The following is a 14,810-nucleotide window of genomic DNA, read 5'->3' on the forward strand; positions in this document are numbered from 1 at the left end:
TCAATTTGGTTAACTTGATTTGTTAATATTCTCCACCACCGCTATGTTTTTAAGATACAGCTGCTACTGTGTTGATAGTAAAATGATAAATTACAGCATTTTTTACTTAAATTGAAAATAAACAAAAGAAGCTATAATAAATTAGCAAGCTTTAGTGTTTAAAACAGTAGTTTGAAACAGCACAAGTGTGGAAATCATAAAATGTTCTCCTTTAAATAAATTACATAAATATATAAAACTTGGTAATCATGCTGTAAAGTTTATACATGATAAAAATATCGCGCAATCATTCCTTATCTTAATTGTTAATACCTTTGATTTTAAAATTGATTTTTTTTCCTTCGCGATTTTAAGAATGCAAATATTCATACATTATTAAAAAGCTGAAAAAAAATAGTAAAAAATATCCTTAAATCAGTATTGTGCAACGCTAAAAAATAATTTTCAAAATTTTAAGAGAAATACAGAAATAATAAACTAAAATAATTCGATTTTTCCCTTTTACTATTAATTGTTGCCCTTTTTGGTGGCTTTATGTTATTGGATTAAGCAAAACACGTTCTTAGAGTCTCTCATGTCCTCAAAATAAGGACTAACTATATTATTATATAGGCATCATTGTATATGCACTATATGTGCTCATAAAATACTGTGTACTTATGTAAGAGTATATGGTACTTATTAAAATTGCATCAATCACCATTATGCCATAAGTATATAGTACCGAAATTTAATATCATTGGTGTTAATAATAGTTTGTTAAGCACTCCAAGACGAATTAGTGCAATGTCTATATTAATTTTACATTCTGTACGAAGTTTATTATTTTGCTTCAATTAATAATTGTCATCAATAATAATTAACAAAGCTAATAGTTTACTTTAAAACAGTTTATAATTTACTTTAAGACAGTGGCTTTCGCTACACCAATGAGAAAATTTCTCTGAACTAAAAATATAATCACAGATCCTCAGTTCAACCTCTTACTTATTTACTGGCGTGTCACCCCTACAGGACACCAAACTGAAGGCTTGTGCAACCGTAAGTCCAGCAGCCCTCCTTAACCATCTCATCCATCAAAGATACAGCTTCTTAGAGGGGTCGGGGCTGAAATTCAGGTGATCTAAAAGTGAACTAATACCCCAAGACAACAATGAAACCATATCTTACAACAAAGATGTCCCTTTAAACTAAGTAGATTATGTTCTGCAAACTTATTAATGATTACAAACTCTTATATTCGAATGTGTGTATATTTTTATTAGAAGATATATATATAATACATACACGAAATTGCATTAATTTTTTCTGACACTGCTTATAGTATAACTTCGGAATCTTCCAGTAGAATATAACTTTTAAGAATCTTCGGGAGATCAAGTTGTTCGACGCCACACGGAAGTTGAAGGCATGCCGCTAGTTGTCGACGAACAGAACACCTTGAAAGATGACCAAGAGATCTTGGTCTTTTGGGTGAATTTACATTCTCAAGTACACGATCCTCATACCAAGTCCAGGCTTTATGTAGTATATTGACATCATGTGCACCGGTTGGTAAAATGACTAGGCCACTCTTTCTGAAGTCCCCCTCACACAAGAATGGATCTGTTATGCTGTTCCACAATAACTTGAGAATGTAGGCCGCTGTTATTGAAGGCATTATTTTGATTTCCACATGAAGAAACAAATATGTAATTTGTAGGGAGCGGAAACTGGTAGGACTCGTGATAAAAATTTCATCTATTATTATTTCACTGAAATGACTGAGAAAGAAAAAAAAAAAGAAACTCTTAGTATCAGCAAACAGCATTAACTCAACAACTAGCCTCTTTTTCACATTAAGTTAACGGGAAAGGTAAAAACATTCAAGCTATACAAAATCCGAATTGACAAACACATGCTTTGTTAAAAAAAATCATATGCTTTTTTATGCGTTTGCATTAAAAAGCATATGACTGGCAAAAACAAGCACGAAATTTCTCAAGTTTTAAAAATTGACAGACTTAAAAAATCTAACTAAGTTTGGAAAATTAGAAAAAAAACTTATTTTTTTTGTTAACCCTAAAACAGTCATTGATGAAAAACATGGGGGATATTTGGTGGTCATTAAAGTATATTACAAAAGCGATGCGCTTTTCATTTTTCGCTTAAGTTTGAACAAAAATAAAATGATTTTATCTTCTTAAGGATGCATAAAAACTTATTTTACCAATACAATTCTGCAATTAGAATTTCATAAGAGATAGCTTATTGCACATTAGTCATGTGATGTTTGAAATATATCATTGTTTTTGTGTAATTTATGTTAGAAGAACTTTCAGCATCATCCGCATCAGTTTTGATCAGTTTAATAAAAATAATCAAACTAATTTTTTTTTTAAAAATTAAAATTAAACAAATATACGGTACTAAATTACTTATACAAAATTAGTAAGTGCGCAATATTATTGTTTAACACTTTTAAGAAGAACTTCTTTGTATTCTCAGAATTTTTACGACGAAAAACATGTCTCAGACATCTGATCCTGTATGACATAATAACTTTCAAAATATGCGGTTGTCTACATTTATTATACACTTCATGATTATATAAACTTCTCCATGTACTGTTTTTTAATCTCTGCTCCAAAAATTAACCAAAGGATTTTTGTTTCAGAAGGGAGTAATCTATTTTTTTTTTCTGCTTTATTAATCACCCAAGTCTCGCGGCCATACTAAATAATTGGTCTAATAAAACGCGAGTGAGTAAAAAGGCAATTATTAGAACAAAAATTATTTAGTGTTCCCTACATTTCACGCATTGTGCACCTAAAAAATTAAATGTAAAAAATAACTAAACTATTTTTATTATATATACAGTGGGCGGAATAAAAAAAAAAACGCTCTACGAATGAATTTTAACTGGTGATCTAATTTTCGCGTACTAGGACTCAATTTTAAGTGGTTGGTATAAACGCTATTTTAAGTAATGTTAATTTGACCTGAAAAATATAGGGGGTAGTCGCAATCTGGGAGTTGTGATCCTAATAGTTTGACCAGCAGCTGAGTCGAAAATTTTGATCCCATCAATGTTTTGATAACATTAATGCTAATCTTACTTGTTACGTATTTCACCATATCTCGGAAATTTTTAAGCGGATTGAACAAATTTTGTGCCCAATTTTAAATTTCGTTTATGCAAAGATAATTCTAGAAGAATAATATTTTTTATAGCAATTTATGATTTTTTATAATTTTATTGAATAATAATCGACATTTTTTTTTAATTGTAAGCTATACAAATTTAAGCACCATGTTAAAAAAATTAGAATTCATTTTAAATGACAAAATAATCAGTCGAATTGTTCCAGAAAATACAATTTAAAAAAGTGAGATAATTAAAACGCCAAAATACAAAACTGAGCAAAATCAGTCGAATAGTTTTATTTGTTATAATATTATTTATAACATTTAAGAAGAAGTTGATTTTTAAACTTTCCTCTCCCTGGAACAACTCGACCCATTTCGTATATAATTCCGAATATACACTACCGGTCAAAAGTTTGCGAAAATTTTGAAATCTACAAAGAAAAGGTTTAAATTCAAATGTTCATAGAACTGCGAAAAATCATTCAAATTGCATGAAAATTTGATATATTCTAAAGTGAACCATATGATCATATGAGTTACATATGATCAAATTGCAGTACTTTTTTTTGCGAACTGTATCCAGCTTTTCATCACGGATTGTTTTTATAGTGAAAAAATTTGTTATGTTTGAACACTTGCCAAACTTGCAAAAAAAAAAAAAAAACATTTTCTACTTTCTGTTAATGGAAAATAGTTATTGGATCCGTTCTATGTAAGCCCTCAAAATTTCAAATCGATTCGATTTTTTTTGACGAAGTTATAGAATTCTGAAAAACATGTGTACTTTTCTCGATTTTTGAGCATTCCACACATGTAGTCTTTTGGTCTCTACATCTTCTACCAAAGAACTTTTTAATTTTAATGATTTTCTATATTTTCAAAAAAATTAATATTTATTATAAAACAAATACTCTTATTCATTATTGTAATTATTATTGTTTATATTTATTGCTCATATGTATTAGCTTCGTTGTGATATTTTTACTTTACATTAAATTAAAATAAAAAGTTATAACAATAATTACATAAGTAATTCTAAAAAAATAATAACAATAGTATAAAAAATTTGCACTTTTACTAAACTATTTTATTTACAACAGGTCAAATATTTAACATATTCTTATTCGTATTTTGTTATCCTTATTGCAATTAGACATTTGAATTTAGACATTTTTTTTTTGTAGATTTCAAAATTTTCGCAAACTTTTGACTGGTACTGTATATAATCAAATGTAATGAAGATTTTTCCAACGAGACTTCTGCATTAGAAGCATTCGGATTTTCCAAAAATTAACACTTTAATTCTTGATTCCTGGAACCATCCACCTTTTGCTTTTATTATAGCCTTACACATGCGTGGCATTCGTTCTAACAAACCATTAACCACTTCAAGTGATATAGAGTTCCATTCCTGTTGTAAAATGTCCCATAACTGATTTCGATTCGAAATATCAAAGCATTGTTTTAATTATATATTCATAATAAACTCTTTGTAATAACAATAATTACAATAATGAATAAGAATATTTATTCGATATATTAGTTTGTATATTAGTTTATTATTAGTTTGTATATTAGTTTGTTTATTAGTTTGTATATTAGTTTAGTTGTCAAATATTTTAGTTTGTTTTATAATCAATATAAAATATTTGTAGATATATAAAACATTAAAATTAAAAAGTTCTTTGGTAGAAGATGTATAGATCAAAAGACTGCATATGTGGAATGCTCAAAAATCGAGAAAAGTACATATGTTTTTCAAAATTCTATAACTTCGTCCAAAAAAAATCAAATCAATCTGAAATTTTGAAGGCTTACATAGAACGGTTCAAATAACTATTTTCTATTAACAGAAAAAACAAAATTTTTTTTTGCAAGTTTGGTAAGCGTTCGAACTTAACTTTTTTTTACCATAGAAACAACCCATGATGAAAAGCTGGATTCAGTTCGCAAAAAAACAAAGTATTTCAATTTGATCATATGCAACTAACTGTAGAGGGTTCACTTTGGAACATATCAAATTTTCATGCAATTTAAATGATTTTTCGCAGTTCTATGAACATTTGAATTTAGACATTTTCTTTTTGTAGATTTCAAAATTTTCGCTAACTTTTGACCGGTACTGTATATAATCGAATGTAATGAAGATTTTTCCAATGAGACTGCTGCATTAGAAGCATTCGGATTTTCCAAAAATTAGTTGAAGAAACAATTAAAAAAATAGAAAATAAGTGAAAATACTTACTCAGATGCAGCTGTGTACCAATACTCAAAATTGTCAGTTGAAAAAGATAAGCCTTCTGTTTTTCCATATCTAATCATGGGAATAAAATTTTCCACATTAAGACATAGAAAATCATTGAATGAACTGTAGAACATTGTGTCAACTTCTCTCCATGAATTAAAAATATCTATTTTAGACTCTTGCGCAGCTTTTAATATATCTTCTAACATTGAACTGGCATCAAAGTAGCTATAGTAGGCATAAAAGTTTTTCTTAAAAATCAATCTTAAAAATTCTATGAACACACTATGGTGAACACGATGTTTACAGGAAAGCCTTAAAAGTTCTGAAATCTTCTTTTCTACCCGGCGATTAGTGTAATATAAACCATATTTCCCGATATCTAGAGATTTTAAATAAAACTTCACAGCAGAAGTTAAATACTGACTGCACTGGTTTCTTTCGTGGAATTTTATCAAAAACCTACCGCACCACACCAACGCCCTAAATGGCGCCATAGAACAAAATATCTTTTTCAACTTCTCAGCTGCCCAAATATCATCATCACTAGCTGGTGCCATAATGGACTCTATTTCAAAAATATCATTCAGAAATCTTTTCCGAGATCTACCTCTTGCATTTCTGTTTTCCATAACAGCTATTTCTTCATGTTCTTTCAAAAAAGCAATATCCTCTCTTTCAAGCCCACACTGACATATCTCTCCCTCAGCGCCATTTTCTTTCAGATGAAAAGCTTTGAAAATGAGCAAGCAATCGCGGTAATCCAGGCAAGTGGAAGACATAGCAAATTCGGATTTTAAAATAAGAATAACAGCTTCAATAAATAATAAAACTAGAATACTATTCTTTAAAAGCTTTTTAGCGAAATTATTTACAGTTAACTATCAAATGCTTCAGATTCTTGAGTTATGGGAAGTTCTACATCCAGCCAATCCTATTTCAAGCTGCTAATCACCATAAAAGATAAGAAAAGGTCCCTGGCAGGGTCGTTTCACTGAATTCTTCTGATTCCCCCTTCTTATGGGCGTGGTGATGATCTATCACCATACCATTGACCAAGCCATAGATTGGTTCTGGGATCGTTTCACCGAAAATACCACCTGTGGTGTTAACCCCCATCCCAATACTTTCAAAGGAACACCTGAGGCATGTATCCTTACATTGAAAAGAACTAAAGGGGTAATCTTTGGCATGATAATATGTAGTCAAAAATCTCACCAATATTATTAATGAAAAACCATCGACTCAAATGATTCTTTACTACTTAACCAGTAAACTAGCTTGGCGCGATTATCGCCGCTTTTACACCAAACGTTTATTGCCAATATTTATTAAATGTTATTGTTTTACACCAAATGTTTGTTAGTTTATAAAGCAGAATATATAGTGAGGAGGAGCATGACACTCTTCCTCTTATTTGGGAGGTGCGCTTGCAACCTTTTCAGCAATTTCTTGGAAAAAAAGATTACAAGATCATGCACTTACTTTGTTGAAAACTGAAAGGGAAAATAACAGTATTATGTTTTCAACAATCAAGAAGTTATAGGCATGCTTCTTTAAATTTTATTTTTAAAATTAAAAGTTCGTTTTTTTAAAAAAAAATTATGGGAATTTCTTGTTTTAAAAAACATAAGTATTCTTATATGAGGAATTTTTATTTTTAATAACATTATTTATTTTTTAAGGAAATTCTTATTTTCAAAAATCTAAATTGATTTTTTAAAAAGCATTATATATTTTCATTATTGGTTGAGGGGAATTATTATTATTAAATATTGCTTTTGTTTAAAAATAAGATCAAATTAGATAAGGTATAAGAATTTTTTTTGGCCAGCATTTATTTTTTAAATTCAAAGAAACTTCAACACTTATATTTTCCTTAGGGGTATTTTCGGAAAGAAATGCTGAAAAGTCTGGAATAGTAGAATTGTGGGACTATCCTTTCAATTTTGTCTTTTATTAGACATCTCACTTAAATTATCAAGATCAACATACTCTTCGAATTCTATTATCAGTTTTTTTATAACATATGAATTTGGTTCTCTCAACAAGATCATAAATACCTTCACCCGAATTCAATTTTTGAAGACCGTTAATACTGCATCTTCATTGTCTAAATAAGAAAATATTAAATTGTAGTCTAAAAATTATTAACACACATACTAAAATAGTGAAACTTTCAAAATTTTCCATGTTCTAAATTGTTTGTAATACAATTAAATATCAACCCCAAATTCATTCGAATCAAACTATGAAGAAATAATGTAAACAAAAAATTAGCCATGAAAGAAATAAATTTTGGTTAAAAACAAATGAAAACAGCAGTTTCTTTTTCTTTGGTGGGAGGGATACCTTGTAACTTGAAAGATATACGACTTTATTTTTGTATACCACTGCCTTTCGGCTATAGTCAAAATATGCTACATTAAAAATATGTGATCTATTTATATAAATTCTTAGAAAATCATTCTAACGAATTTGAATAATGCATTCTTAAAGATTTACTGAAGTTGAGCACTAGTTTTTCATCCCAAATTTTGCAAGTAAATGCTAACTCAAGGAAAATATTCGCTTGCCAATTCGCGATCGCAACGCTCGAGTACGCCGTCTAGCGGGAGCCTGTAAATATCGGACATTAATTTATCACGTTTTCATTTAGTTCCATCAAAGTCATTGACTGAATCAGACGCCATTTTTTAGCAGCAAATAAGAAACAAAATTTCCCTAAGGAAAAGGCCGAAGAACTTGAAAAAAATCTCCAGAATATTAGTAAATCTTTCAGGAACAGAACACGCCAAACATTTGAAGAAAAATTCCTCAATAATTTTTAATTTCTATTATCAACAAACTTGCAACTGATGACTTCCGATTTCGGATACTGTTACAGATGTGTGTATTAAGGTAAAATGCATTTCTTCTGTCTTCAATTCATTACGAATTAAAGTGAAGTCAACATTGCTTTCGTCATTCCAGTGAATAAATATGAATTCAGAACATACAGAATTGTAATAGTTATAGCATATTCTTCTTCGTTATAAAATAGTATATATTTCTGTATCCATATAATTCGGAAAACAACAATAAAAAATTATCCAAGTTACTTGAAATAGTGCCATTTGTGCTGATTCTTAATTAATTTAAATCGTTTCCTTGGTAAGTTTTTTTTAATTTTGAAAGAATAAGTTCAACTAGAATTCAGCTATTCTGTTTTTAGCTACATATTCAAATTCATATCAATTATAAAATTTTGCTGTGTAGTATGTTATCTAAAAGTAATGAAGGTATAAACTATGTATCTATTATTTAAGAATAAAGTTTTCAAACAAGGAACTTATCATTTTGGAATTCTCCGGGAATCATAAATCAGGTAAGTGCAATGATTTTTACAATAAAAAATTTGCTTGTAAATATTTTTTTTTCATTTGATGATGGTTCTCTACAGAATGGTTTTTTACGTCTGATTAAGAACTATAAGAATAATAAAAAAAGAAACAATATGAAAGTTTTTATTTCAATGTTAATAATTCTTAAAATCGTTTTTTTTATCCTAAGAATTCTTTATTTTCCGTTTTTTAGTTTATAATTTTTTGATAAAAATTGTTCTCAAAATACTTTTGAAAAATTAAATGGTATAACATTATGTGTTTATGTATACTTCTTGTATATTCCAATGTTTGAAATAATATGATTCAGAAAAGTATGGAATAAAAATTCGGTACTTACGACGCGTTAACGCCACCGCCGCTACAGATTTGGCGGTTTTTAAGTGCCGCCAATCTACACTTAAAATTTTTGCGACAGTTCATAAAATAAAACACTTTATTTAAAATCAAAATAGTTAATTGGATTTCGGTGGAAAATGAGCCGATATAGAGGTTAGCATAGATTCAAAACAATCATATCGCCATATGAACTCTGATGAATAAGATTCCAAATGAAATAACATTTCCAAAACGTACGTTTGCCAAGATAAAGTTTTATGTTGTGGGAATTGGTACATTTTCGTTTTTTCGGTAAAATATTTCCCTCCTGAAAAAATAAAATTGCATCTTGTTTTGTTTTTGGCAAATCCCAAAGACGAATATTCGTAGCACTAAAAATGGCGACAAAAAAGAATTGTTTTTTTGTTTTTGTTTCGTCAGCATTCTTTATTTTACGTTTCTTAGTTTCTAAATAATGATTTTTATTGAAACTTGAAATTTTTTGATAAAAATTGTTGTCAAAAAGCGTTGTTTACAAAATTAAATTTCATAAAATTATGAGGCTTATGTATACTTTTTGTTCATTTTAATTTTTGAACTAATATGATTCTTAAAACTATAGAATGTAAAGTTTAAATGGGCCTTTCATGTTATATCATTAAATTTAGTAATACTATTTCTCGGGCATTAGGTTTTAACTCTTATAAGAATATACATATTTTTTTCTGTTAATGTACAAATATTTTTCCGATGTGTTTTGGATATTCCTTCTCTAATAAAAAGAGATACCATTTTGTTTTCGGTTGTACAAGAAAGAAGATCAAGCATTTTTCTTTTTTAAATTTAATTAGCCACATTAAAGAAGGAACGTTGCAATGCTACACGCTACATTAACGACGTCTCCAGAGTAACTGAATGACGGTTCATATGGAAATCGCAGGTAAGCGTCTCATACAACAACGCCCCCTATAGTTCGTTGCGATCGCGAATAGTAAGGAGAAACTGTCTAGTTTCATAAAAATCATAAATAAATTTGTTTTATAAGGATATCCGTATATAACTTAAAATAAACTTGGCCTTTTATTTATAATTTTTTATGCCAAGGAAATATATTTTTAACAGTACATAATAATTTGAATGACGTTAAATTGGGATTGAATATCCCGAATCGAATCGGTCATTATATTTATATAATAGTTAATGAGGTGCTTTTTCTCTCCTGCTTTTTTGTGGGTTTTTCTTCTGATGCTCTTTTCAGTGTTCTTTTTAGCGTGGGTCAGTGCTGGCAGGGATTACTATATATTTTTTTTCTTTTTTTGCGTTTTTTTGAATACTTAATTTTTAACCTGAATTTGTTCTACGATGGGAAGATCAGCCGTCATATGAAATAATACAGTTTAAACACATAATATGCGTAAGCATATTATATGCTTAAACTATGTGCAATATATATACAATAATCATATAATATGTTATTGTTTTTTCGGAGTTTGTAACAGTGGAATCATCGGGGACAAAAAGAAGAAAAAACTTTCGAAGAAAAAGCCCCCAAAAATTCGTCTTATTAACTTTTATATAAATGTCATGAATTGCACCTAATTTGGTTCAATAATCATTCGATCATAATTAGATTGTTTTTAATAAAATTATTTAATTTTTAAATTTTACTTTAAGTTTGAATCAATTTAAAATTTTGATACTTTATATTTTTTTTATTGGAAATACAATCGTATTGACGTATATCAACGCAACCGTGTGGTTTCTCACAGTATGTGTATGTTACTCAAGCTTTTATTTATTAATCCTGTACCTTCGAAAAGTTTCTATACTTGGCATACCTCAAGTTGGCATTGGAGAGAAAAACAGGTTACAGCCGTTGTCATGGAAATTTGGGTTACTCTTTAAGTTGGTTGAGGGATTAGGTAACAAAAAAGGAGAGAAAGTTACCTGTATTACCGTTAACGAAAACAAAACGCCGATTTTTTTTTTTTAAACCGCGAATCTTATTAAAATTTTGAACAAAATACAGAAATGAACACGACTTTTTCAGAGCCTTTCTAATAATTATTAATTTGAGAGAGTAGTTGTAAGCTGATTTCTTATTATGGTTTTTAAAAAGCAGATTTTCTTATTACGATTTTTAAAATTAGAATTTCTTATTATGATTTTTTAACTAAGTGAAACTAATTTTAAACAACAAAAAATTATGTTTAAAAGGATTTTTTTTTGTTGCTTGAATCTAAGTGGGGGAAAAATGCATAGATGCTCATAAATTTTTTGTTTTAGATATTTATTTTTATATGTAACTTTTTTTTGTTGTTAGATTAACGTACATTAATGTATCCCACATTGGTGTTTTGTGGGGGAATGAAAAGTCAACATAGGCAGGAAATCATTGATTATGAAAAAGATCATACTTATGTTTTATAATATTTACTGTTTTTTTTCTTACTAGGATTTTTTAACTGAGTGAAACTAATTTTAAACAACAAAAAATTATATTTAAAAGGATTTTTTTTGTTGTTGCTTAAATCTAAGTTAAAATAATGCATAAATGCTCATAAATACTTTGTTTTAGATATTTATTTTCATATACAACTGTTTATTTTATAGGTTAATGTACACTAATTTATCCCACATTGGTGTTTTGTGGGGGAAGGAGAAGTCAATATAGGCAGGAAATCATTGATCATACTTATGTTTTATAATATTTACTGTTCTGTTTTTTTCTTATTATGATTTTTTAACTAAACGAAACTAATTTTAAGCAAAAAAATTTATAACATTTAAAACGATTTCCCCCCTGCTTAAATCTAAGTTAAAATAATGTATAGATGCTCATAAATACTTTGTTTTAGATATTTATTTTTATATGCAACTTTTTTTTCATTTTGTAGATTAATGTACATTAATTTATCCCACATTGGTGTTTTGTGGGGGAAGGAGAAGTCAATATAGGCAGGAAATCATTGATCATACTTATGTTTTATAATATTTACTGTTCTGTTTTTTTCTTATTATGATTTTTTAACTAAACGAAACTAATTTTAAGCAAAAAAATTTATAACATTTAAAACGATTTCCCCCCTGCTTAAATCTAAGTTAAAATAATGTATAGATGCTCATAAATACTTTGTTTTAGATATTTATTTTTATATGCAACTTTTTTTTCATTTTGTAGATTAATGTACATTAATTTATCCCACATTGGTGTTTTGTGGGGGAAGGAGAAGTCAATATAGGCAGGAAATCATTGATCATACTTATGTTTTATAATATTTACTGTTCTGTTTTTTTCTTATTATGATTTTTTAACTAAACGAAACTAATTTTAAGCAAAAAAATTTATAACATTTAAAACGATTTCCCCCCTGCTTAAATCTAAGTTAAAATAATGTATAGATGCTCATAAATACTTTGTTTTAGATATTTATTTTTATATGCAACTTTTTTTTCATTTTGTAGATTAATGTACATTAATTTATCCCACATTGGTGTTTTGTGGGGGAAGGAGAAGTCAATATAGGCAGGAAATCATTGATCATACTTATGTTTTATAATATTTACTGTTCTGTTTTTTTCTTATTATGATTTTTTAACTAAACGAAACTAATTTTAAGCAAAAAAATTTATAACATTTAAAACGATTTCCCCCCTGCTTAAATCTAAGTTAAAATAATGTATAGATGCTCATAAATACTTTGTTTTAGATATTTATTTTTATATGCAACTTTTTTTTCATTTTGTAGATTAATGTACATTAATTTATCCCACATTGGTGTTTTGTGGGGGAAGGAGAAGTCAATATAGGCAGGAAATCATTGATCATACTTATGTTTTATAATATTTACTGTTCTGTTTTTTTCTTATTATGATTTTTTAACTAAACGAAACTAATTTTAAGCAAAAAAATTTATAACATTTAAAACGATTTCCCCCCTGCTTAAATCTAAGTTAAAATAATGTATAGATGCTCATAAATACTTTGTTTTAGATATTTATTTTTATATGCAACTTTTTTTTCATTTTGTAGATTAATGTACATTAATTTATCCCACATTGGTGTTTTGTGGGGGAAGGAGAAGTCAATATAGGCAGGAAATCATTGATCATGGAAAAGATCATACTTATGTTTTATAATATTTACTGTTCTGTTTTTTTCTTATTATGATTTTTTAACTAAACGAAACTAATTTTAAGCAAAAAAATTTATAACATTTAAAACGATTTCCCCCCTGCTTAAATCTAAGTTAAAATAATGTATAGATGCTCATAAATACTTTGTTTTAGATATTTATTTTTATATGCAACTTTTTTTTCATTTTGTAGATTAATGTACATTAATTTATCCCACATTGGTGTTTTGTGGGGGAAGGAGAAGTCAATATAGGCAGGAAATCATTGATCATACTTATGTTTTATAATATTTACTGTTCTGTTTTTTTCTTATTATGATTTTTTAACTAAACGAAACTAATTTTAAGCAAAAAAATTTATAACATTTAAAACGATTTCCCCCCTGCTTAAATCTAAGTTAAAATAATGTATAGATGCTCATAAATACTTTGTTTTAGATATTTATTTTTATATGCAACTTTTTTTTCATTTTGTAGATTAATGTACATTAATTTATCCCACATTGGTGTTTTGTGGGGGAAGGAGAAGTCAATATAGGCAGGAAATCATTGATCATACTTATGTTTTATAATATTTACTGTTCTGTTTTTTTCTTATTATGATTTTTTAACTAAACGAAACTAATTTTAAGCAAAAAAATTTATAACATTTAAAACGATTTCCCCCCTGCTTAAATCTAAGTTAAAATAATGTATAGATGCTCATAAATACTTTGTTTTAGATATTTATTTTTATATGCAACTTTTTTTTCATTTTGTAGATTAATGTACATTAATTTATCCCACATTGGTGTTTTGTGGGGGAAGGAGAAGTCAATATAGGCAGGAAATCATTGATCATACTTATGTTTTATAATATTTACTGTTCTGTTTTTTTCTTATTATGATTTTTTAACTAAACGAAACTAATTTTAAGCAAAAAAATTTATAACATTTAAAACGATTTCCCCCCTGCTTAAATCTAAGTTAAAATAATGTATAGATGCTCATAAATACTTTGTTTTAGATATTTATTTTTATATGCAACTTTTTTTTCATTTTGTAGATTAATGTACATTAATTTATCCCACATTGGTGTTTTGTGGGGGAAGGAGAAGTCAATATAGGCAGGAAATCATTGATCATACTTATGTTTTATAATATTTACTGTTCTGTTTTTTTCTTATTATGATTTTTTAACTAAACGAAACTAATTTTAAGCAAAAAAATTTATAACATTTAAAACGATTTCCCCCCTGCTTAAATCTAAGTTAAAATAATGTATAGATGCTCATAAATACTTTGTTTTAGATATTTATTTTTATATGCAACTTTTTTTTCATTTTGTAGATTAATGTACATTAATTTATCCCACATTGGTGTTTTGTGGGGGAAGGAGAAGTCAATATAGGCAGGAAATCATTGATCATACTTATGTTTTATAATATTTACTGTTCTGTTTTTTTCTTATTATGATTTTTTAACTAAACGAAACTAATTTTAAGCAAAAAAATTTATAACATTTAAAACGATTTCCCCCCTGCTTAAATCTAAGTTAAAATAATGTATAGATGCTCATAAATACTTTGTTTTAGATATTTATTTTTATATGCAACTTTT

At 27.7% G+C, this 14,810-nt stretch overlaps 1 protein-coding gene across 1 annotated transcript; it reads right to left on the reverse strand.

The window, feature by feature from the left end:
- Positions 1-1,234: 1,234 nt before the first annotated feature.
- On the reverse strand, positions 1,235-6,380 carry LOC107444280 (uncharacterized). Its single transcript, XM_016058381.4, has 2 exons — positions 5,375-6,380; positions 1,235-1,763 (listed from the first exon to the last, which is right to left on the reverse strand). Exons 1-2 carry the CDS (start codon positions 6,154-6,156, stop codon positions 1,319-1,321), a joined length of 1,227 nt encoding a protein of 408 aa, XP_015913867.1. The 5' UTR covers positions 6,157-6,380; the 3' UTR covers positions 1,235-1,318.
- Between the last annotated feature and the right edge of the window lie 8,430 nt (positions 6,381-14,810).

This window comes from Parasteatoda tepidariorum, chromosome 10 (assembly GCF_982258835.1).
Source record: "Parasteatoda tepidariorum strain Cologne lab strain chromosome 10, Ptep-v5.0, whole genome shotgun sequence".
Lineage (NCBI taxonomy): Eukaryota > Metazoa > Arthropoda > Arachnida > Araneae > Theridiidae > Parasteatoda > Parasteatoda tepidariorum.